Source organism: Strix aluco, chromosome 3, assembly GCF_031877795.1.
Source record: "Strix aluco isolate bStrAlu1 chromosome 3, bStrAlu1.hap1, whole genome shotgun sequence".
NCBI classification, from domain to species: domain Eukaryota; kingdom Metazoa; phylum Chordata; class Aves; order Strigiformes; family Strigidae; genus Strix; species Strix aluco.
The window spans coordinates 94,436,864-94,459,983 of record NC_133933.1 but is presented as its reverse complement, the minus strand read 5'-3'; the positions used below and the strand labels follow the sequence as shown (position 1 = coordinate 94,459,983).

At 37.8% G+C, this 23,120-nt stretch overlaps 1 protein-coding gene across 13 annotated transcripts in view; it reads right to left on the bottom strand.

Moving 5' to 3' along the window:
* Positions 1–23,120, bottom strand: part of IBTK (inhibitor of Bruton tyrosine kinase) — a 60,136-nt gene that overhangs the window by 4,136 nt on the left and 32,880 nt on the right. For 5 of the 13 annotated variants that reach the window (XM_074819694.1, XM_074819697.1, XM_074819688.1 and 2 more), the window contains 8 exons: positions 21,587–21,647; positions 20,735–20,862; positions 18,828–18,940; positions 18,032–18,180; positions 17,227–17,390; positions 15,261–15,353; positions 13,950–14,105; positions 8,017–8,169 (listed from right to left, as the gene is read on the bottom strand). In XM_074819694.1, the coding sequence (XP_074675795.1) occupies positions 8,017–8,169; positions 13,950–14,105; positions 15,261–15,353; positions 17,227–17,390; positions 18,032–18,180; positions 18,828–18,940; positions 20,735–20,862; positions 21,587–21,647 (1,017 nt within the window). Of the gene's footprint in view, positions 1–12; positions 1,827–8,016; positions 8,170–10,718; positions 10,786–13,949; positions 14,106–15,260; positions 15,354–17,226; positions 17,391–18,031; positions 18,181–18,827; positions 18,941–20,734; positions 20,863–21,586; positions 21,648–23,120 lie in introns of those variants that run through there. The other 8 variants (XR_012622629.1, XR_012622628.1, XR_012622630.1 and 5 more) reach the window with 7 other exon arrangements.

Here is a 23,120-nt window from a genome sequence, read left to right as displayed (position 1 = left end):
AGAGTGAAAGTCACTGACAGAGCATTCTCCTACATCATACTGTGAAGTACAAATTTACAGTAGGCAATTACGAACGTGTAGGGTTTTTCCAGAAGAAAGGCATTAGGAAGTAACACTGAATTTGTCTTTAAGTGTGATACTGTGACCAGAGAAGACACTGACATTTCTGACTACCAGAACTGAACGGATTTTCAGCTTGGGCATTAATTCTGGCATTTCCTAACATTCCAGCATTTGAGTAAAAGTGGGGTTTTCTTAAAAAAAAAAAAAGGGTTTTTTACATGTGAAATATTCAGCTGAGTTATGCACTAATAGCTTTGACTATAAAAGTTTGCAACTGATATGAAAAGAACATGGCTTCAAGAAAAAAAACAACAAACTGTCCTGTATTTAAATTAAGCATTTCATGTAAAAGAATCAGTGCTACAATAGCACTAGTAAATTATTTCCTCAAGTGTAAGCCCAGAAATTATGGGCTTTCACTGCATACCCTGCAACTACCTTCCACATTCATAATAGCAAAAAACTAGAATTAACAGAATTGAAAAAAAAAAGAAAAATCCTGAAATATCAATAGAGTTCCCAACAGGAAGATATTTTATTCAGTTGCAAAATGTTAACCTCTCAACAAAAGGAAGGCACATTTGGTATATGGTATGCCTTAAGAGATAAGTATATTTTTCAGAAAAATCCTACATCAGTAGGAAAAGAGGGACATATTCTCATTATTTAATATCTATCTTTGGCAACTTTTGTGATTTCCAGAACTCTAAAGAAGTATTACAGCATACTATGAAATGCTAGCAGACTTTTCTGAATTATTTTATGGCACTGGAAAAAGCTCTAAGGGTGTTGGTATTTCAATAAATCAGTCTCAATTTTCTTTAAGGCTTTGATAATCCACATAAGTGGCCACAAACTCTTGGAAAAGAGAAAAAAGTATCTATAGAAAGTTAAGAGAATTCCAGTAACTGCTAAATTCTCTGCCTGGAATATTTTCCCCAGAACACAATTCCAAGGACAACAAGAACCATGATTCCTACTGCTAAGCAAGGAGGGCAAGACCTCAAAAAATCTGAAATGCAATGTCCATCATCAAAAATGGCATTTAAATGAACCATGCAGCTTTTTGTCACAAAAGATAATTTTGCCCAACAAACAGCCAACTACTCAGAGAACAGAATGAACAGAAATTTAACTGCTGATAGAAAAAAAAAATAAATATATCTGCAGGAACAGCTGAATAACACTGGACTTCAAAAGAGGCTTTCTACACTGTCACTCCCTTGAATCAAACCCAGCAGATACACCTTCTGCCAGGTCATATCGCTTCTGTGCTTCCACCAGGAAAGCACAGTTCATGTTAGCCAGGACAATCCTTCCCCTCCATTTTCAGTAATGGTGATCATATCAGACACTGACAGGACTGGCGTGGTACACTGTATGGAGAGGAAACCAAAAAGGTGTGGTACTCTCCAAACTGGATGTTTCCAGATAAACAGTGTTCCAGAGCTTTGAAAAACTGACACATGAAACAACAGCTCCATGGCAAGAGTGATCAGATCTGCTGTACCACTCTCCAGACTGAGTATCTATATAGTTGCAGTTCCTTTACTTCGACCTTATTGCAATGCTTTTTCTGTAAGTGTTGAAGAATAGTCAGAAATGCAAAAAAGGTAGAAAATCAGTACCTTGTAAATATTTCTGCTGGTTTATCTTCAGTAAAAAAACCCCAATGGTAGGTTAGAGATTCCTATTTTATTTAAGAAAGGTATCAGGTCATGCCAGGTAAATGTGATAAACAAATATGGGAATTCTGTAAGACACTGAGACAAGAGGCACATATCCACTCAATTTTGTTAAACAAGTTCTTCATACTTCTCCTGCCTAGCTAATTCCTTACTCGCTTTACAGCTGGGTTAATCATTAATTTAGAGAATAAGTTAACTAAAAGAACTAAGTTAATGTTGGTGGACACAATAAGTAGCAAAGCTCAAACCGGTAAGTGATGCTCTTAATTTATCAAAGGATAAGAAATAACAGTATGACTGTGGAACAAAGCAATGGGAGAGGAAATTCAGAAGTTTGAAACAAAAGACTGTGAAGTGAAGGCTGTAGTAGCTATAAACTGGGAGTTTTTCAACTTGGAAAGAAAAAGGAGAATCCAGGGTGTACTGATCATGGTATGAACCAGAAGTATGTGGCTGGGAAAAAAAAATAAAGTTATTTCTATATAAAACAAATACTTTTGCCAACATATACCACACTGGACAAAGCTTATTTGGAAGACCTTTCAGGTTTGGTCTCTTTGGTTCAATAATCTAAACTGTCATAGATGCAGAGAAGAATAACTGATATTGAGCCTTCCTCTGATCATCTGAGAAAAGACTAAAAATTATCTCTAACCTTGCAAAGGAAGGAACAAAGAGAGAATGACTACATTCATTCCAGATACAGACTGTATCTGGACAGGTATCTGATACACAAAGACAGCATCCTCCAAACACAAAACCAGATCATTTTAATGTGCCTTAAGTCAAGCAAGCATGGCAGAAGGTTGGCAGGAATGAACAGGCAACTCTGTTCTACATGGACTTCAAAAAGGACAAATATAAACAGTGGAAGCAGGGACAGTCTGCACCAGAGGAAAATAGAAATATTACTTCTATGTACAGGGACAGAGTTATAAGAGCCAATGCTCAGCTGGCACTTAAACAACTAAGAGATGTGCAGGAGAAAAGGAAGGGCTTCTGTATTAGCAGGAATAAAAACAAACCAACCACTCACAGAGGTTTTCTGCTGACTAGGAAAAGCTAAATGTTATATCCATTTTCAAGAAGGAAGATATGGGAACTACAGGCTGATCAGTCTCACCTCAATGCTGGGGAACATTGTGGAGCAAATCCTTCTGGAAGTAATTTCTGAGCCCCTGTGGGACAAGACGATGACTGGGAACTCCCAGCATGGATTTATGACACAAGGTAAATCATGTCTGAATTGCCTTCTGTGACAGGATGACAGGCTCTGCAGTGGATGTCACGTTCTCTGGTTTCAGCAAGGCCCCTGACATGTTCTGATACTGTATCCTTATACTCAGTCTGAAAAATATGGACTGAGCAAATGGACTACAAGATGGGTGGAAAATGGGCTGGATTGAAGGGCTTCAGGGTTTGTGGATTAGCTGTACAAAGTCCAACTGGAAACCAAGTACTAGTGGTGGTCCTCAGGGACTGATACTGGGACCAATCCTGTTTAGCATCTTTGCTAGAACAGAGTGCACTCTCAGCAAGGCTACAGGGGGATGGGAAGAAGGTGAGGAGGGTGCAGCAGTCCACACTCCGGATGCCAGGCTGCCAGTCAGAAGGCCCTCAAGAGGCTGGAGAAATGGGCAACTGAGAACTCATGAATTTCAAACGCAAGTGCAAAGTCCTATATTTGAAAGAGAATAGCCCCGTGAAGCAATACAAGGCAGGCACTGACTAGCTAGAAAGCAGCTCTGCAGAGAAGGACCTGCAGAGTCCTGTCTGGCAGCAAGTCGAAGATGAATCAGCATGTGTCCTTGCAGCAAAGGTGGCCAACTGCATATGGGGTTGTACTAGCGAGAGTGTAGCCAGGCAGACGAAGGAAGTGATCTCCCCTCTATGCTGTATTTGTTATCGTACAGAGTATCACAAACAGTTTTGGGCTCCTCAATACAAGAAGGATGCTGCCAGGTTGGAAAAAGTCCAGTGGAGGGCCACCAAGATTAGGGGCTGGAGCACATGACAGGAAGAACTGTGTTTTGTTAACCTTAAAGGAAGGCAGCAAAGGGGAGATTTCATTGCTGTCTTCAACTATCTAACTGGAAGGTAGAGAAAAGATGCAGCAAGAATCTTCTTAGAGGTGCACAGTGATAAGAGTAAAAGGCAACATACACAAACTGCAAAGTAGGAAATCCCAGTTAGATATAAGGAAAAAAAAATCCCTCTACGGGCATGATCATACATTGGCACATGTTGCCCAGAAAGGTTGGGTTATCTTCACACTTGGAAGCAGTCACAACTCAACTGGACCAGTTACCTGAGTAATGTCATCATATTTGACTTATTTTGAGCAGGAGGCTGAACTAGAGAATCTAATTTATTCTATTATTTCAACAGCTGGGAACCACTTTTTAGCTGAAGTCTAGATAAATCAACTTCCAGATTTTACTGAATTTCAGATAATAACAAAAAGCAGCAAAGAACCAGAGAAAAGGAAGGGGAAGAAGAGATGAAGGCAGTTTTTTGCTTTCTGGTTTGTTTAATTAGGAGCATGTTTGCACAACTTACTAAATACCTTTATTCTGGTGTAATTTCTGAACTTTATCTCCTTTTCCACCCACTTTAATAATGCTTACTGTCACATTTGACAGTAACTGACACCTATCCAGCACATTTGACAGGTACACTCTTTTTCCCACTCACAGTCCAAAGAACTCACAGCACTACTATAAATGAATCCAAGTAGATTGTTATACTTTACAAACCTGTTTCAGTACAGATATAAAGTTCTTTCCAGAGTAAGACTTCAAAACAAACCAACCAAAAAATAACGAAAAAAACACCACAACAGAAATTTCCAAAAACTGGAATTAATAGTTTCAGTGTCACAGCACACTCTAGTGATCAATTAAAAGGTAAGTTTAAATACCTGTGTCATCTCCCTCAATTTAAACGTGGCTTTAAAATGTAGGAAGCAGTTCAGATATTTTGAAGCTGTTTGTACATACATACGTACATCTGTGTTTCTTGCTAGCAAGACATTCAGTCCAGATATTAAATCAACTGCAGATATTTCAACATGCTAGATTAATTCCTCAGCTGGCATCAAAATAACTAGGAGAAACGGAACAGACGGGAAACGGGAAGCATATACAGAAAAATGGAAAAAAAGCCTCAAAAATATAGAACTTGGAAACCTGGAAGTCTTGAAAATTAAAGACTGATGCAGAGACTTAAGTGGTTCTGCATGGAACTAGCCAAGTATTATCAGTACTGAACCAACCTGATTAACTCAGTTGGCTGAACTTGCCATGACTCCTGCACAGCCACCAAGATGTCCCAGCACTCAGCCCCCCAGTGTTTCTTGAGAATTTGTTCATTTGAAGCCAGTTCAGGTCTGGTGCCTCCCTGATCTAATGACTACTCTCAGAAAAGGAACACAAAGACTGGTCTCCTGCAGAACCTCTTGGGTTTTGCTGTACCATTTGAGTCATGTACTACTTATTAGCTCATTATTAGCCATGCCAGAACCAGACCATTCCCACGCAAAGCCACAAAGACTTGTTTCCACTAAGACTCTTCACTGCTCCCTGGAGTAACACAGTGAAGACAACCCAGTCCACCACATCTAAGTTAAGTCATGTCAGGCCTATGTTTTTAGCTTGGACTACTAGCTACACATGCACAGCTGCACAGCGTAACTCCCAAGGCTGATCTGTCCCTGGAAACAATGCAGCCACATCCACACAGCCCAGCTTTTCTGCTGATCTGCCTCTGGACTGAATCCAGTTCACATCTCCATATTCATAACATGGTTCATCTACGGAAAATTTCTGGGTTGCATAAATTGGAAGGTGACAGTATATGGAAGAGTGTTTATGCAACCACCAAAAAACCCTCATCCAGAGACTTAAGAAAATTGTCAGTTTAATTACTGTACAATTTATCCAAGGAAAAAAGACAAAGCAGGAACAGTAGCCATGCAAGTATCTTCAATGTCCCATCAGTAAGTCTGACATCAGCAGATGAGGATTACTTATGCTCTACACACATGCAATTTCCTTTCCTTAAAAAGGAAGAGGTAAGGGTGTGGATAATTAATCTTCACAGAAATAGCCCTTGAATGCCGCAGGCAAAAGTCAGAGCCCACTGTGACAGGAACTGTACAGTCAAAGAATAAAATTACCTCAAACTAGAAATTCAACTCCTAACTTTCAGATGGATGAACGAGCCACCTAGGCTCTTTATACCTAATAGAGAAAAGTAAGCATCTTCAGACACAATTCAAACCAACCTGAAATAGCTCTGGAAGTACCATCTTTTCTAACTGATTATAGTCAATCTAGTCATCTAGGCTCCCACTAGCTTAATGTATCATTTTCAGACAGCTAACGTATTAGGCCTGGATTCAGCTCAAATAATCCACTTGGAGAATGTGCAGACTGGCCAGACTGCACAGACTAGATAGAGCAATGCAAGAGAAAAAGAAATTACTTTATGAAGATCACAAAGCAGGTGTGACAAAGCTAATAACAGCATCCCATGCAAATTTCTTCATCACCAGCCCTTGCCATCTCCCATATGATGAAAAGCTTCATTATTTTGCTAGCAACAAAATTAATGATACATGGTTTTCTGCAGATTTGTGCTTTGTGTCCCTACATCTCCACTCACCACAATAACTTCAGCTTTATCACTCTGTTCCTGAAGAATGCACACCCATCACACACACTCTTCAAATCCCTCCTACCTGTCTCCTCTAACACCATTACACAAACAGTGTTTCTGCATTTCTACCCTCACTTTGTTCTTTATCTACCAATAGGACACATACTACTTCTGTCTTAAGGAAACACCAGTTTCTATACAAGCTGAGCAACAAAGATGGAGGACCAGAAGAGCTTTCTTTTCCTTCTGGAGAGGACAGTTTTTGGAGAGGGATGGAATTTCCTAAGAAAAACTGGGAGGTAATGGGTGTCAGGGTTCCCTGTGTACTACCAGGCTCTGAACAGAACTGAGTTGTAAGGAAGAGCTGTGTGAAGGCTCACATGGGGCTCCCCCCTCTCTACTCAGGAGCTGCATTTAAGCTCAGGCCCTCAGTCTTAGGCCTTTCTTGAGCTACGCTGCAGCTGTGCCCAAGCCCAGCCTTGCTGTTCCTGATGCTGGCTTGCAGGTTTGACCTCAACTCTGCCTCATCCCAATGGACCTGTCTGCGCTCACTGACTGTGGCTCACTCTGGTTTCTGTCACGGAGCCTGCCTTGCTCACCTCGCTCTGGCACAGTGGGGCTGTGCCCTTGCCAGGGAGGCCACTACCCAGCTGGTGCTGCTGTCACCCTTGGCTCCCCTACTACCCTGGGGCAGCTGGCCTGTGCTGCTTCCAGATGGAGGGTGGGAAAGTCTGTAAGATTTTCAGGCCCTCTGACTCATACATATATTTGAAATGCATAGCATTCAAATTTACTGATGATAGGGGGAAGAGATGCAGGTGGGTGGGCAACTCCGTCCTTCAGGATTTCAGGAATAAGGCTGAGATTTCTTTCGTCAGCTTAGACAGTTATTTTAATCCAAACCAGAGGTTTTATTAGAGACAGACAGAGGATGCATGGATAAAAGAATTTGACCAAAGAGCAACATTGTCTAATAACTAGACACAGAACTCACGTGCACCTCATAACAAGTTAATTTTGTCCTTAGAACTGTAGTCCCCCAGTAATTATAATACCGACACAACCAATGCATAAGTATTTCAGTAAGCCCTCTTCATCCACGAAAAATTACACCTAAACAATTAAGTCAGCTTATACAAAAACAGATCAGAAAATGCCAGAACTGTGTTTGAATAAACTGATTTTATCTACTCGGTGGTTACAATGTTTCTCACATGCCATATCTGAATGCTAAAGAATATCTAATTTCTACAGAAGTTAGAAAATATAGTTTTACCATTTTTATACATACATGCATATACATATTTTGTTTGGAGCCTGAGGTGTTTGTGTCCATACACTTACACACACACGTGTCCATAGACACAAACACTTCAAACCTCAGACAAAATATTAGCAGTGGCACTAAATTGCTTTAGTCGTTAAGCTTCCTATTCATAAGAGTATTCCATCCATAAAATCCTATTAACAGATTCATTAAAAGAATCCTTACAGATTACTTTTTTTAAAATTACAATTTTATCCTTTCTTATTTCAGCAGAATTTGAACAGGTTATTGTGGTTCTTGTATAATGGTCGACCAACTAGGAAAAGACAGCTCTCTTACCTTACGGTGTTTTGGACCAATGAATCCTCAGTTCCTTTATATCCAGCTCTTTTGATAGCAGTACCAGGTGAATTATTTGCACTCACACATTTTTCTTCTTCCATTACAAGATCACGGAATGACTTTGGCAAAGCAGAATGTAATGAAGACAACCTTTTTTTAAAAAAAAAAAAAAAAAAAAAAAAGAACAACTCATTTTATACTTGCACTTTCCAAGACTCCAAATTCTTGCACGATTCCGATAGCAAAGAGAGCCTTTTCAGTTACTAAAAATACAATATTACTTAGCTTCTGTGTCTCATCATTATGCCTCCTAGACCTCCTTCACTAAAATAAGTCACGTTGGGTCAAATAAGTAAACATCAGAAAATAAATACCGATGAGAACAGAACAAGCCAGTAGTATGGAAATTTTGTTAGAAGGAAAAAAAAAAACCAAACAACAAAAACCCCCCAAACCACCCCTCTATCTATTCCCCCCCCTCCAACCCATCCTTTTTAAAAGCAATTTCATCTTCACAGACACCTTGTCTTAGACAAGCTGTACCTTTTCTAACAGTATTATTCCTTGAAAAGTATTCTCATAAAGCACACAATGCTCTAGTACTTTTGTTCTAATACTGTTAGTTTACCACCATGAAAGTCAAGTATAGCAGATCTTCTTTCCCCAAGATATTGAACAAGTCACTCATACCTGCTGGAGGCTCTATAAATCACTTAATGCACAGCGAAATTCATAAAAATTATATGCTTCCTTTTCTTTTAGTTGCTCAAGTATAATGTGCACTGTTAGTGAACTAGAGCCTGCATATTATCTTTCAAAAATAAAGCAGTATGAAAATATAGCAATTTAGCATCATAGCTATTCTGAACACTTTCTGATCCAAAAGCCTTTTTATTTACAGAATTCAAGGCAGTTACCGTTAGTCTTTCCCTTACCCATCAAGACTTTAGAATTAATTCTTCATACATTTGCTTACATTTTACTAAGCATAGCAGTCCCACCCATTGTCAAATACACAAAACACATATTGGAAGAATAGCTCTCCTCATTATCTTCTCAAAGAAATAAAAGATCAATTATAAACACTGCTGAAGTAAAACAAGTTTTCTATACAATGCTAATTGTGCAGCTACTGTAAGAAGGGAAGTATTTGAAGCCAAAGACTTTCCAACTACATCTATGTTGTATACAGTTTAAAATAATAAACATGAGGAAATTAAAATGTTGCAACATTGTATCTGAAATCTTACAACAAAAGCATCTGGAAGTTATACACAATGTCTGAACCCCATGCTAGGCCACCCAGAGTTAAGTTCGGAGGTTTTTTTGTTTTGGTTTGTTTTTTTCTGTTGGGTTTTTTGTTGTTGTTTTTTGTTGTGGGTTTTTTTTTTTAATATTGCATGAGCAGTGCAGAAGGCATAGAAAGCAGAATGGGAACCTCCAGATGCAGCAGCTCAGAGTCATTTTGCATATCCTCTGCTCCTACCACCAGCTGGCACAAAAGAATCTGGGCAACTGTTTGACCAGAACTTCCCCAAACCTATTATACCAAGTAGGCAACTGGTTCGCTTGGGATCTGCTGTCACAGAAGCTTCTGCTACTAACAATTTAAGTAGCCTACCCATTTTCATGAAAATTCTGTACTGCAATCAGATCCACTTGCAACACAGCACCAAACACCCCACCCCCTGCAAAAAACCCAACCCTGCATCATTCTCAGCTTTTGTGACCCAAAACAATTACCAGTGACTTAAAATGGTTCAACTTAAACTGGTACAAAATTTCCCAACAGTAACAACTCTAATTTTCAGCTTGTCCTGCCAGATACATTGTCATTTCTATCTAATTTGCAGCATTAGAAAAACTAATTTATACACCTTTTTTTAAAAAAGTGGAATATGACAAAGTTTCTATAAACTGTAAGTGCAAAACATCAAAGCATGAAGTTCTAAAACAGCTGTTGATATTTTAGTATAAGCTGGAATCCTGACAAACTGACAACCTAGACATTAAAATACCCAATCGTTAATTCTCAAGATAGACTTCAAACTTCTTTATGTCTCCACTCTTGAAAAGCCATAGGCTCTCCCGAGCTTACAAAAAAACAAAACAAATAAGCAACACCCCCCACCCTTGATCAAAGTAGGTTTGGAGAACTAATAAAGTTAACACCTAGCTTCTTGCATGACATCTCAAAGTATTACTACTGTGGGGTTTTTTTTCCCTCTTCTAATTTCCACTTTTCTTCAAAGAAAGAAACAGGTTCAGTCCCCCAAAAACTATAAAACTGGAGGTTTCTTTTGGTGGAAGAGGTAGGACACTGTGTATGACAGACTTGGTCTTTTAGTCAACCGAAAAAGAGCCCACACCCTTCTAGGCAAGTGAGCTCACTGCACATCCAAGATGAATATCTTATTTCACTGGAACACAAGTTCTATGACTCTGACTATATTGCATGCATGGAAAGCTCAATCTATTGCCAAATGCACTCTCATAGTCCATTGTGAATTTACAGAATATAACTTTGCAAATATAGTGTTAGAGCAGATAAGTAACACCATTCTATCTTACACATAAAAATACTTCAAACAACTAGCAGGGACAATCAAATAATTGATGGCTTGCCTAAAGCAGTTTAAAAGTTTATTCAACAAATGCTCTCTTCCAGCAGCTAGGCATAATTTTAAATATTCTTATACCTCCCACTGGTTCTTTGCTTGAACTCTTGAGCAACCAGCATTTTCCAGATCAGCAGCCAGAGGAACGCTGCAGAGGAACGTACAGAATCATGCGTGGTGACCACATCAGCGTTAGATTGGATTCCATCCTCCTGAAGTATACCCTGGTATTTTCACTCAAGACGGTTTTGTGTAATACAGTAGAGCCCAGCTACTTTCAAAAACTGTTTAATCAGAATCTTAAGAGCACAATATATTTTCTGGAGAAAGTTATCTAAGCATAGTCAAAAATCAGTCTATACTTGCTTTTAAATGCAAGGAACAGTTCACAGGCAGTTGGTAGTATAAAGTTAAATAACACCCAATAGGTAAAGAATTATCTATCAGGGAGTAGATGAATAGCATGAATAGTCAAATTATTCAGAGTTTGCCCCATATTTTTATATGCCTTTTATCAGAGCTTCTCTCTTATTTCCTATATGGAGAAGCAAATCATTTAACTAGAGGCATCTAGCTCATGTGTTTCAGTCAAACAGTACAAATACTTCTAAAGCGTCATTTATCTTACACTGAAAAATAGGACTTCAGGAACCAACAAAAAACTCTTCTGAAGAAGCCCAGATAACTAGATAAGCTACGCGATGTCCTCCAAAACCTGCTTCAGGCTTTGTTGTGTCTAAAAGTTGTGTATGAAGGGGAGAAGGGAAAGACCAGGCTGGAGAAAGACAGCCGCCCTATACAAAACATCCTCCTACAGAGTTCTCCTAGCCCCTTCCCTTTATACCCAAAGTCCGTCAGAGACAAGTACATAAAACTGCAGCTTGAAAATGACTAGTAAAACAAAAAAGGAAATTAATTGATGATATTTAAAATGACTGGTTGAAAATACCCATGAAATGCCTACACCAGTGATCACTAACATCAGCTCAAGCCACAGCATGGCACGTATGGGCAAGTTCCTTTGAAGACTCCAGAGAAGACCCACTTGTGACCACTGATCACAGAAACACCCCTGACTTTCCTGGGTGCCTGAGGAAAAGGACTGACTCATGCAGGCCCCACTCCATCTCATTAGCAGCACTCCAGGCCAGCTGCAGCTGTCCTCCCTCCCGCATCGGCACAGACACCCCTCTGAGTCACCCATCCAGTAGCGCAGTGAGCCTGGCTGAGTCACTGATGGGTAGAAAGGTGGTGGGTTTGTAGCACTGCATAAATTAGCATGTGAATGAGACCCTGTGATCTGTGTATGTAAGACTGTGTACATCGTCACTGTAGATGTTGGGTTACATATTGTTTATGCGTAATTATAGCATTAGTAGTAACGTCAAAACTAGTAGATGGAATGGGCCATCAATGTCAGACTCACTACTTGAAGGATGGTCACGCCACACTACCCTGAATTCACCAAACAACTGCCCATTTCAGATCAGACTGACGTGATCCTTGACAGGCCCTGTAAAATACTAAAGCCCTTTAACCACAAGGCTGGATGTACTGCATGGTGTCCACTAGACAAGCAAAGCTTGTTCTGGTGTCATAACTGGAAGTAGAATACCACTTTACAATCAATTATTATCTGATTTATAACACATGATTTTGGGATGATTACAAAATACTCCCAAAATTTTTCCCATACATTACTGATAAATATTTTGAACACCAGCTCTATTTTACCATTGTTATGTTCTGGAATATTACTGTTATTACTATGGTCTTAAACTAAGATAATAGTATACCAACAGGCCTATGTGGAATCTCAAATAAATCTAAAGGCACTTTAAACTCAAAGTGCTGATCATAATAGCATCCATCCAAAAAAGAAAGTTGAAGTAATATATACATGAAATGGAGTAGAACAACAAGCTGTTCTAGGTATTACCCTACACCTTTTGACACAGAACACCTCTCAGGAAGCAACCTACCTTTTCCTCAGCTAGTTAGTGATGTGATTTTTTTTTTCCTTTAACACTCATTAAATAGCAAACAGGCTACATGTCTGTTTTGAACTTACAGGAGCATAGCAGAAAGGCAAAGATTCCAGTAGATGCTTACTACTCTTACTTCTGAAAGGAGCAATCAATTCATATAAAGGATCAAAGGAAAGAGAGCCAAAAGACACAAGAGGGAGACAGCTCTAATTGTGGAAAATAAACCTATCCTTTGAAAGACAGACTCCTATTTTACTTTCAAATCTATCCAATACAAAAGGAAAACTACTACAATAGCATTTAAAACAGCTAAATCGTCTAAAAAAGACTTCACATAAAATAGAGTGACTGTGGTGGATATGTAGCAAGCTTTGTTCCCACTGAGGCACAAACAGGTAAGCTCTAGAGAGAGGAGACCTACTTGTAATTCTTCTAGGGTACCAGTATAGATGCAAGCTGCAATAAAAGCTTAAACCTTTTTGAACGGGGAAAGGAGGAGAACCGCCCAACATTTACCTCAAGTTAAGAGCATGCACATCAGTATTTATTCTGTTGTAATTGAACACATTAAATTTACATAGCTTGCAACTTTTATAGTTACGCCTTTATGCTTTCATCCAATACCAACTGTAAGTGTGAGGAACAAAGCAGGAATCAGGCTAGCACCTCATTACATTGTTGTAAACCTAGTTCACTGAATAGATGATAAACCATTTTTCTATTTGATACAGAGATATTAACTTGAACATTTAAATTGTGTGTAATCAGCATTAAAAGTCATTTTAAACCCATTATGCATCCTTCTACCATAAGAATTCTTAGCAGCATTCATCACTCCCTCCAACTCTAGACACCTAGATAACTTTGTTACCTATAATTTCAGTCAATTTAGCTCTACTCCAAAGTCACTCTAGCCCTTTCCTCCAGGAAGGGCTAATGTTTTTCTTTATCTTTTTGACAGGGAAAAAACATAATTCATAATGGCTTTCAGTAAGTTTCAGACCTTGTGCTCAACCTTCTTTTTCTATGCTTTGCTTTGATACCATCTGCAAATACCACATCACACACAGGCGAGAACCAGATGGGATGCAGTATTCTGACTCACTATAGCAAAATTTCAGAGAACTGTTAAACTGCAACCACTGCATTTCCCTGCCCCCTTTGAATTTCTAGATTACTACCAAATGTAGATACAAAGAGTTCGATGCTAGCCTTTTTAATGAACAGAACCTAGGTCATTTTTATTTAAGAAACCGCTTCAAAGAGACTATTCAATGTAAAAACGCTCCAAAGAAAAAGAAGTGCTATTTGATTTATAACATACCATGCATTCCCTAGTTTTGCAACTTTTGTAGGTGGGGGTGGTGTGGGTAGTGTAGTAGGCTCTGTGCTGCTAGTTACTGACCCATTATCTTTTGCTGCCAGGGCAATCATTTTTCTTTGCTTCTGAGAAAGCTTGATTCCATGAGACGCGATTCTGCTGTGAATTGATATTGCAAAGAGAGAAGATGTAAGATCAGTGTCTTTTGAGATGTCTCACCTTTAAGCTTGCAAATTAAACTGAGAAATACTTCATTCCTAGACCAAAATACTTTGTCTAGAGTGCTAAAAGGGGAGTATAGGTGGAGAGAGGGTCTAGGTGTCTGGTGAGCAAAAGAAGGATCAATGAATATCAAGAGTGACGGAAAGAAAAGCATCATTAAACTATTCTTCACATAGACGTCTGCAAATGAAAACATGCAAGTCTCCAGAAGAGATGGACTACCACCAGATAAAGACTATTTTCTAATTTTGTGACTTTTTAAGAGACTGTCAGAAGCTTAGCTCCCTTAAACCAAAATTATTCATGCATAAGAAATGTATACAACAGCATATAGTCATTTTTTCTATTTGTAATAACTTGTTTTTTTAAGTTATTTCTATTCTTCAGTCTTGGCTGCTTTGCTCACAGCTTCTGAATCTAGCCAGCAACCCTTTCACAGGCTCCAGGACTACTGTCCTAGCTCTCCTTTACAAGAATGTCACACTTCAAAGGTCATGAAAGTCATCTCCCATTCTGTTCCATATGTCACCAGTTAAGAAACAAAAGGTCTAATCCACCGTCTCCTGAAAAAATATGTTCATTAACCTGTGTCTGTGGGATGCTTCTCCAAACAAGACCCACCCTTGCTTCTGTCTGAGGAAGAATTGTCAATATCAACACATGGGTGCTGGGGATGGTCAGAGAATGTGAGACAAGAAATAAACTTCAGGATCAATTACAGTACTGGTCCACAAGTAATTTCCAAGGTGCTAGCATCAATAATTAATTCTTTTTGGCTGAAAATAGGAAAATTCAGCACAGCAGGCCACTGATTTAAGATACTAGTTTACTAGCTCTTTCTTCCACATTTCAACAGCTAAGACATGCTTTTGCAGTAGTAGACCAAACAAGACTACAGTAAAATAAAGGGATAAACTTTGTATGCTCACAGAAAAACACCATAATGAACTGCAGTAAACAAAGCGTTCAAAAACAAATAGGACAACTTTTCTCCTGCTTTTTTTAAACTCTGAACTGCCTGAACCACTAAGTAAATTCATAATAGCCTGGTTTATCACACTTTTCTTTTATAGATTTTGGTTTTTTACCAACCCTGAATTTGCCTTTGGCATGGTTCCACTTTTCTGCATACTTTCTTCAATTTCCATGATGGTTCTTAGATCCATAGCAGGAGGGCTGGCAGGGCTAAATGAAAAATAAAAAGTTACCTTACAAGGCACTCATTTTTACTTACATTCCACAGTTCCAGCCTTCACTGAAATCCTCTAAATCATATATAAGATTGGTAACCGGATGTATAATTTATGTCTGTTTCCTCAATTATGGCAAACCTCAAATAGAATGTTTCTGACAAAACTTTTATAAATATATACATATTTAAGAGCACACTATAAAAATACTTTCAAGACTCATTATGCTATGAAACTAAAAGATGTGAACTATGATTACTTTAAAAAAATTAGATACCTAAATCCAGGATACTTATTTAGTAGTCAACTGCTCATGCTAAGTATTGGAGAGGCACTGCTCACAGCTCTTTCATGAAGGCTGAATGAGATCTTTCTTTGAAGAACAGGATTAAAATTATTTCACATGGCAAACAGAACACTCTTTGCAAAGTTAGAGCTTTGTACAAACAGCAGTCACATTCTCAAGCTTTAGGAATCAGTTTCTTTTTCATTAAATTTGAAACTTCCTAGTTTAAAACTAGTTTAAACTTCCTAGATCTAATTTTAAACTTCCACAGAAATCCAGACATTTAAAAGCTTTACATGAAACTATAAATTAAAATCTGTGTACTTAAAGGCATTTGTAAACCAAGCTGTGTTACAACTAGATTCCACAACAAGCTTTGAATAAAATAAAAGCAGCAATCCCTCTCTCTCTCCCTGCATAAACCCAACTGCCATAGACTAACTAGTGAATTAACTGATCACTGGGAGGTCACACCAAACCCTGTTGTCACTGCTCCTCCACAGCAGTTCAATCAGATACACTATAGTATTAATCCTTTACACATCCTACACCACTGCATTGCCTGCTTTTTCTTGAAATCATACCAGCAATACCAGGAAAAGTGAAGAAAGAGTACAAAGGAAACCCACACAGGCACAGTGACATTACAACAAAGTCCTATGGTTTTATTTGTTCCCCTTCCATGCAGTCTAAAAAACATTCAAAAAGAACTCTTAAGATAGCAGATGAAAGTGGAGCTTCTTACAACCAATCTAAAGACCGAAGAGTTGGCTGTGGCATGTGTTACCCTCTCTGCATAGAGGGTAAATACACAAATTCTTCCACAAATACATAGCAAGACAAAACACAGACGGACCCTGCTCACCAAACAATATACTTCAGAGCTACAACTTCTAATTTCTGCAGCTGTATCACCTGTATTAACAAAGCCCACCAGTGACAAACCAACAGAGCCTGGGAACACTGTAGGAAATTATCACTATATGACTCCCTAAATCCTTAAACTCTTCTCTATTCAACCTTTATTGACAACCATCGAAGACAGGACATCAGGCAAGACAGACCTTCAATCTATCACAGTACTGCTCCTTTTTCATATGCAGATACTGCTACAGATAAAAATTAATAATCAATTTTTTATCACTGTATCAGTTAAACCTGTGGTGCTGATTTTCAGACTGTTTAAATCTAAAGGCATGCCTTAAAAATGTCAAAGTACAATGGTGCTTCTAATGGCTTCAAGCATAGTCTTATTCTACAAAAAACTGCCAAGCATTTTACAAAGCATTAACCAAGCAGGCTTTTAAGAAAGATATTAGAAATCCAGACTAATAGCACTTAAGAGCAAAAATATAATTAAAAAAAAAAAAAAATGTATCTAGCAATTGCTTTTCCCAAAGAATAATTAAAAAACATACCAGTTAATAAAACTACCAAAATCTTTAATTCACATGTCACATAATGTATGATCATTTGGAAGAGCAGATAGCTATTTTTAGTTTGAATAGAAGATTATTAGCATTCACTACCAAGTGTAGAGCTGTGATTGTAACTTAGGTAGGCACCACAACTATTACTGCACCTGAAACTGGTTGCTACCCAATTGGGAGAGCTTGCAGGGCTGGTTTTGGCACTGGGAATGGACTGTGGAGTAGACTGTGTCAATGCTGATGATCCCTTGTACAACTTCACCTCCTTGTTAGGTTGAGTGGGTTTCGTACCCTGACTGCACGCTTTGTCCTTCATCTAAAAAACAGACAGAAAAATGTTCAATAAATATTCTCACATTTTTCCATTTAGTAAACAGTGATGCTACAAACAACCTGAATGACATGTATAAGTGAAAAGATTTTAAAGGATACCTCAAAAATAGCAATAACGTACTGAATACCTGATGAGTCTGCTATTTGTACCTTTTTTTTCTTTCACACTTCACTTTGAATCATTTAAGTCCAAATATGTATCAGTTATGTCTCAGTTATCCTGGACCACACTTCTGTCCAACTACAGAGTTGAAGAACAGCGGGACTATCCTGGAGATTTTGGCTTCTGTTTTTGTTTTTTTCGGCTTCTGAACTTCAGATTTACTTTGAATTTTAAATGAAGTAGATAAAGACTTTACATAATTGCTCTTTTCATTTGAAATTCTCTGAACACTACAGCATATAAAAATTCTTATTATGGTACCACACGAATAAATTACCCTTAGAGATTTAATAAGAAATACTCATTTTTATTTGCTTTATCAGACAAACACTAACTATTTAAAGTTGTCTACTCCATTTTAAGGACAACAGCTTCTCAGAAACACTCCAAAATATAAACTCTGCTTTTGATGGACTAGATAAATGCAAACAAATAAATTGCTAGGAACAAAGAAATCCAACCTCAGTCCTCTCTTGATGAAATCCTTTTGTGAAGTCAGGGGACTGCAAGTCTCTGGGGCTACCCACCCCTGCATAACTACCTTCAGAGTCAGATGTTGAGTGTTCTGGAAGTGACTCTACAGAGTTAGTTTTATCCAGCTTCACTGAGCCTAAGAAATAAGAAAAGAAGCGGAATTATTAAATCATGAGAGCTGGACTAAACAACACTTAAAAAAATCCCAAAGTTATTCACTCCGTATGATGACTGCAAAATAACCAGAAGTTTACCTAGTCCAGTATACTAGAGTGTAGTAAGTATAAACAAAGTTAAGACTATCTTAAATATTTTTTCAGAGTAAGATTAGTCTCAGTTTTCTTCCTCTGTCTCACAGTTTTAGGAAGTAACACTGGCACTTTTCTGTTGAAAATGAAAGCTTCTACCATCTTTTCAATAAACAATGACTAATTTATTTTTTATATTCCAGAAAAAAGAAAAAAACCCACACACACTAGCAGAAATGTTCCACTTATTAAAACCACATGGGAAAGTGACCATTAACTTTATTTGATAAAATACTTACTTTTACAGAATCTGAACTTTGGACACCAGCTTAATATGACAAGCATCCTTTCAAACAAAACTTAAGGATTCACCATTCAAATTCAGCTATGGTATTCACTACAAAAAAAGGTACATTCACTAGGAAAGAAGTAAACTTTGCAAGATTTCCTTACTGAAGTATAGAAAGCACACTGCATTGCACATTTAACTTTATGTTCTGTTTTTATACCCGAAAGGAACCTCTTTCCCACTGACCTGCAGAGGCTGGACTCTGAATAATATCTGATAAATTATATCCTCCAGAGCTGTCAGACCGCTTTCGTGGCTTCTTTTTTGCCTTAGTTTTTGCTCTTTTGAAAAGGGCTTCCCTATTACAAAAAAAAACAAAAACAAAAACCACAACAAAACCAAAAACAAAACCCAAGATGGATTAAAGCCAAAGAAATTGTGCCTCAGAACTATCAGGGTCAGTGTCAAGACTTTCAGTCAGGAGCAGTTACACTTTAAGCAGCAATACCTGGTCCCACCAGCTGTCACTAACTGCTTGTTCCTGCTCTGCTTATTCACTGGCACAACTATTTAGTATTCGATTTGGAGGAAAAAAAAAATAATCCAGGAGGAAGAGAAAAAAAATCTTTCCAATCTAGATCTAGTCTCTGGTCTAGTATGCTGCACAAGGACTTCTATTGAGACAGTGAAAGATACAGAAGCTGCACAGGCTGGCACTGCCACCTAGGTCAGACTAAACCTGCTACACATTGCAGCAACTGACACAACATCCAAGTCTCCACTTTCTTTCTCCTCGAATTTCTCCTTGGTTTCTCCTAAATTAGTGAAGTTCAATAAACTCCACAGTTGGTTTCATTTTTCACCCACACAAATATTGCCACCAAGATAACACTACTTCTACAATAAAGCAGGTATACGGTCACATTACCAAAATGTCTCATGTTCCTATATATGATATTAGGAAGCATGGAATCAAATAAAAGGCATCTTTCATTTTAGCAAAACTATGAAAAATTCAGAATTCTATGAATCACAGCTACAGTAACCTTATTTCAAAAAGCTTCTTTGAGAAGCACTTATTCATTCCTGCATCAATACCGTAACCTTAAAATCCTTGGGTGTTTTTTTAATCCTGGATTGCTCTGTTCCCTAAAGGCTAGCATCTAGCCTTTAAAAACACTGAAAGGCTTGAAGTCTAACACAAAGCAGCCTCTTAGTTCTCTTGACCTGCTAGTCCTTGTCTGTACTAGTTCACATAACTTTTCTTGACACAAGTGGTCAGAACCGTACACAACACCCCAAGCGAGGTCTCATCTGCACAGTGACATCATATTTCACTATTTGGAAGCATGTTACCAAGTCATCCTATCAAGTTAACTTTTCATAGTCGTGATGTCATAGTCAATTTCTCCAGTTTAAAAACTGTACCAAAGAAAAGCAGTTTTAATTTTATTATTTCTCGTCAGAGAAAAGCAGCATATTAATATATTAAATTAGTCTGGTAAGACTTTATTGATTCTATTGCTCTTACTTCTATGTCTTCAGAACAAATGTTCAAAGACAGAATACCAGAAGTCCACAAAAACACTGAGGCCAAACCACCTGATCTACAGTTGTTTGGATCATATTTTCTACCACTTCTTAAACACAGGTCACTAGTTTGGTTATTCTACAGACAGTGAGTAGCCACTTTAAACCGACAGATTAAAAACTCATGCTACAATACTTCATATTTCACATAACAGTTCTGTTAATATTAAGAAGTGTAGATTATCCAAACAGATCTGTATTAAAGTCTGGGTTTTTTTCTCTTTTGATTTCTCCTAATTCCGTGAAGCTCGGTGAACCCCACAGTTTGTCTCACACATACACAGATACTCTCACCACATGCACAACTCCTAAACATTACTGTGAATGCTTGTTCTGCTACCTTTACTCATATGCTACTTATAAATCAAAAAAAGTGCTCCACTGCAGTTCTGTAACATTTTAAAATACTTAAGGAAACTGAGAAGGGTCTTTGAAACCTCCTTTTCTCCTATTTCTTAATATTTCAATCCTGAACCCAAAGGGAGTCAAGCACCATCCAAAGGGGGAAAAATACCATATACAGCTCACCTAGTTAAAAGTGTTGATGAAAAATAAATACTTACTGAGAATTTTGTTCTGTATTCATTTCTTCCCTTAAAAAGACAAAGTTCTCTCCATCTTCAGGCTCAAAACAACTTATGTCAGGTCCATCTGGATATGGAGTAATTACTCTCCTGACCATAGCTGGAATCTGTAGTTGTAAAAGCTGTTATACTAAGTTTCTCTCAAGTTGTATGCTAGCAAATATATGATCTCTTTTAAATGACAGTTTTAGTCCTTTTACAACACTTCCACAGATCAAGTAATTAATTTTTTAACCAGCTTATATACTTAAGTTACACCTTTAAGCAAAACAAACAGGAGAATTATTTTAAAGTGACAGACTCAATGCATGTTTTAGCTACCTGTAGCTCATGACAAAAAAATGCTTCAAGGTTTTGCAAACATTCATCTTTTACAGTTAAAGAATAGTGGATTATAATGTGCCTTGGTTTTCCCCTTTGCATTAAAGTTCAGCTTTAACATTATTTTTCTTACAGCTTTTAAGACCTATATGATCACCCTGAATGTTACACTGGAGAAGTCTAAATAGCTTTCTTCTCCTTGCTTCTAAGTAACACATGCTCTTTTCCATAGGTTTTGCTTATGCTTTATCATGCAACAATTGTTAATTACAGAACATTTATAAGTTTAATGTGTACAATTAATTAAAGGACACAATACTGTTGCAGCAGTGGCTAGTGAATAATGAAATATGAGACCCATGAGAGTGATAATAGCAGCAGCTAACCTTAGCTTTTGAGTCAGATGTTCCATATTCAGCCTGTCATCTACAGACCCTGAAGGAATGTATTTATTACTCATCTGTTCTCGTTTTAAACCTAATCAGCTTACACTTATGTTGTACAACTTACCATTTTCCTGTAATAAACAGAAAGATCCTTTACAACTTCATCACTTAAGACATCCAGAGTCCTAAAAAAATAAATACAAATTTATCGTACCATCTTAAAAAAAAAAAAGAAAAATCAAATTAAAAATTCCAATTAATATTTTAGATGAATCTCACCTACAGCCATTATTACCTATTCATGGTGGTCACAGAGTCAGAAGGAAGAAAATGAACACAAAATGTAAACTAGCCAATGCCCTTGTAAGGCAGGATTAAACCCACAACCCTTCCAGGTAGCCTACCCTTACTTAAGGCCACAGCCAATACAGACCTATATAGTTAAGTTACCACGAACTGGTCATTACTTTACTTATTTTGGCATACTTTCAAATATTATTGACATGTATCTAATACTCCAAGTCTATGCAAATTCTTCTATAAAATTCAGCCACAACATCCCTTGACATTTATGCCAAAAAAGTAATACTACAGCAACAAACCTTTACTCAGAACTGTCTTGCCCACATGAGCAGCTCTCCTTGTGCAAAGCTGTCATGACTAAGTTCTCTCTCAGGTGTCTCAGATTAAAAGTCTTGCTACCCAGTAGTCAGACTTCCACATTTTCAGACTTTCACTAAAATGCAGACACAGTCTTAACTGTAGTAAGAATGTTGCACGTCTTCTCCAGGTTTAACGTTATACAAATCTGAATTCACAATAATACTTAAGACAATGTTATTAGATTTCTACTCTTCTCTCCAAAATCAAAGGTTAAAATGTTTATGCTTTATGAAGATGTGGAGAGAAAAACTGGTAATATGAATAAATTCCTGTATCTGATACAAGAACAGTTTGTGTGACACAGCAATGCAGTACTGCATTCTGAAATGGTTCAGATCTCCAAGAACTTCTGTAGGTAAAAGCAAGCATGACAAAAAGGCTAGGAATGGACAGAGTGAACCAGTAATAGAGACATGGGGTTTTGGGTTGGTTGGGTTTTTTTGTTTGGCGGGGGAGGTTAAGTCTTTGATAGAAAATAAGTTCAGTCAGTGCTGATAAGGCTTGCTCTGAGAAGTTGATATGTACTCTGGAAGCAACTTGAAGCCCTGTCCGAAAGCACCAAGAAAAGGAACGCCAGAGCACACCTTCCACTTCTTAGAAGTGGAATCTGTGCTGAATCACTGTGGAAAGCAAGGGTAATTAATTAATTTGTTCAGTCCTCACTGCAGACAGTTAAAACAAAGAGACTACCAGAAGGCAGGCCCACCCTCGTTGGAAAATGCACCAGCTATAATAACCCTACTTAAAATAAATTCACTTTACATAGTAACTATCACGTTAAAAAAAAAAAACAAAAACAAAACAACAAACCAAACAACAGAAAAACCACAGCACTTTTATGCATCTTCAAAATCAATTTTAAAAACCTGAACAAGATTAGGCCTAATGTCAAAGCCCACTGAAGTCAAAAGAGGTTTTGTGACATAGGGTTTCATACTATAGAACTGGTACAATAAGTACAGATATTTAACTAGTTTCTCTCTCCCTGTCTGGCA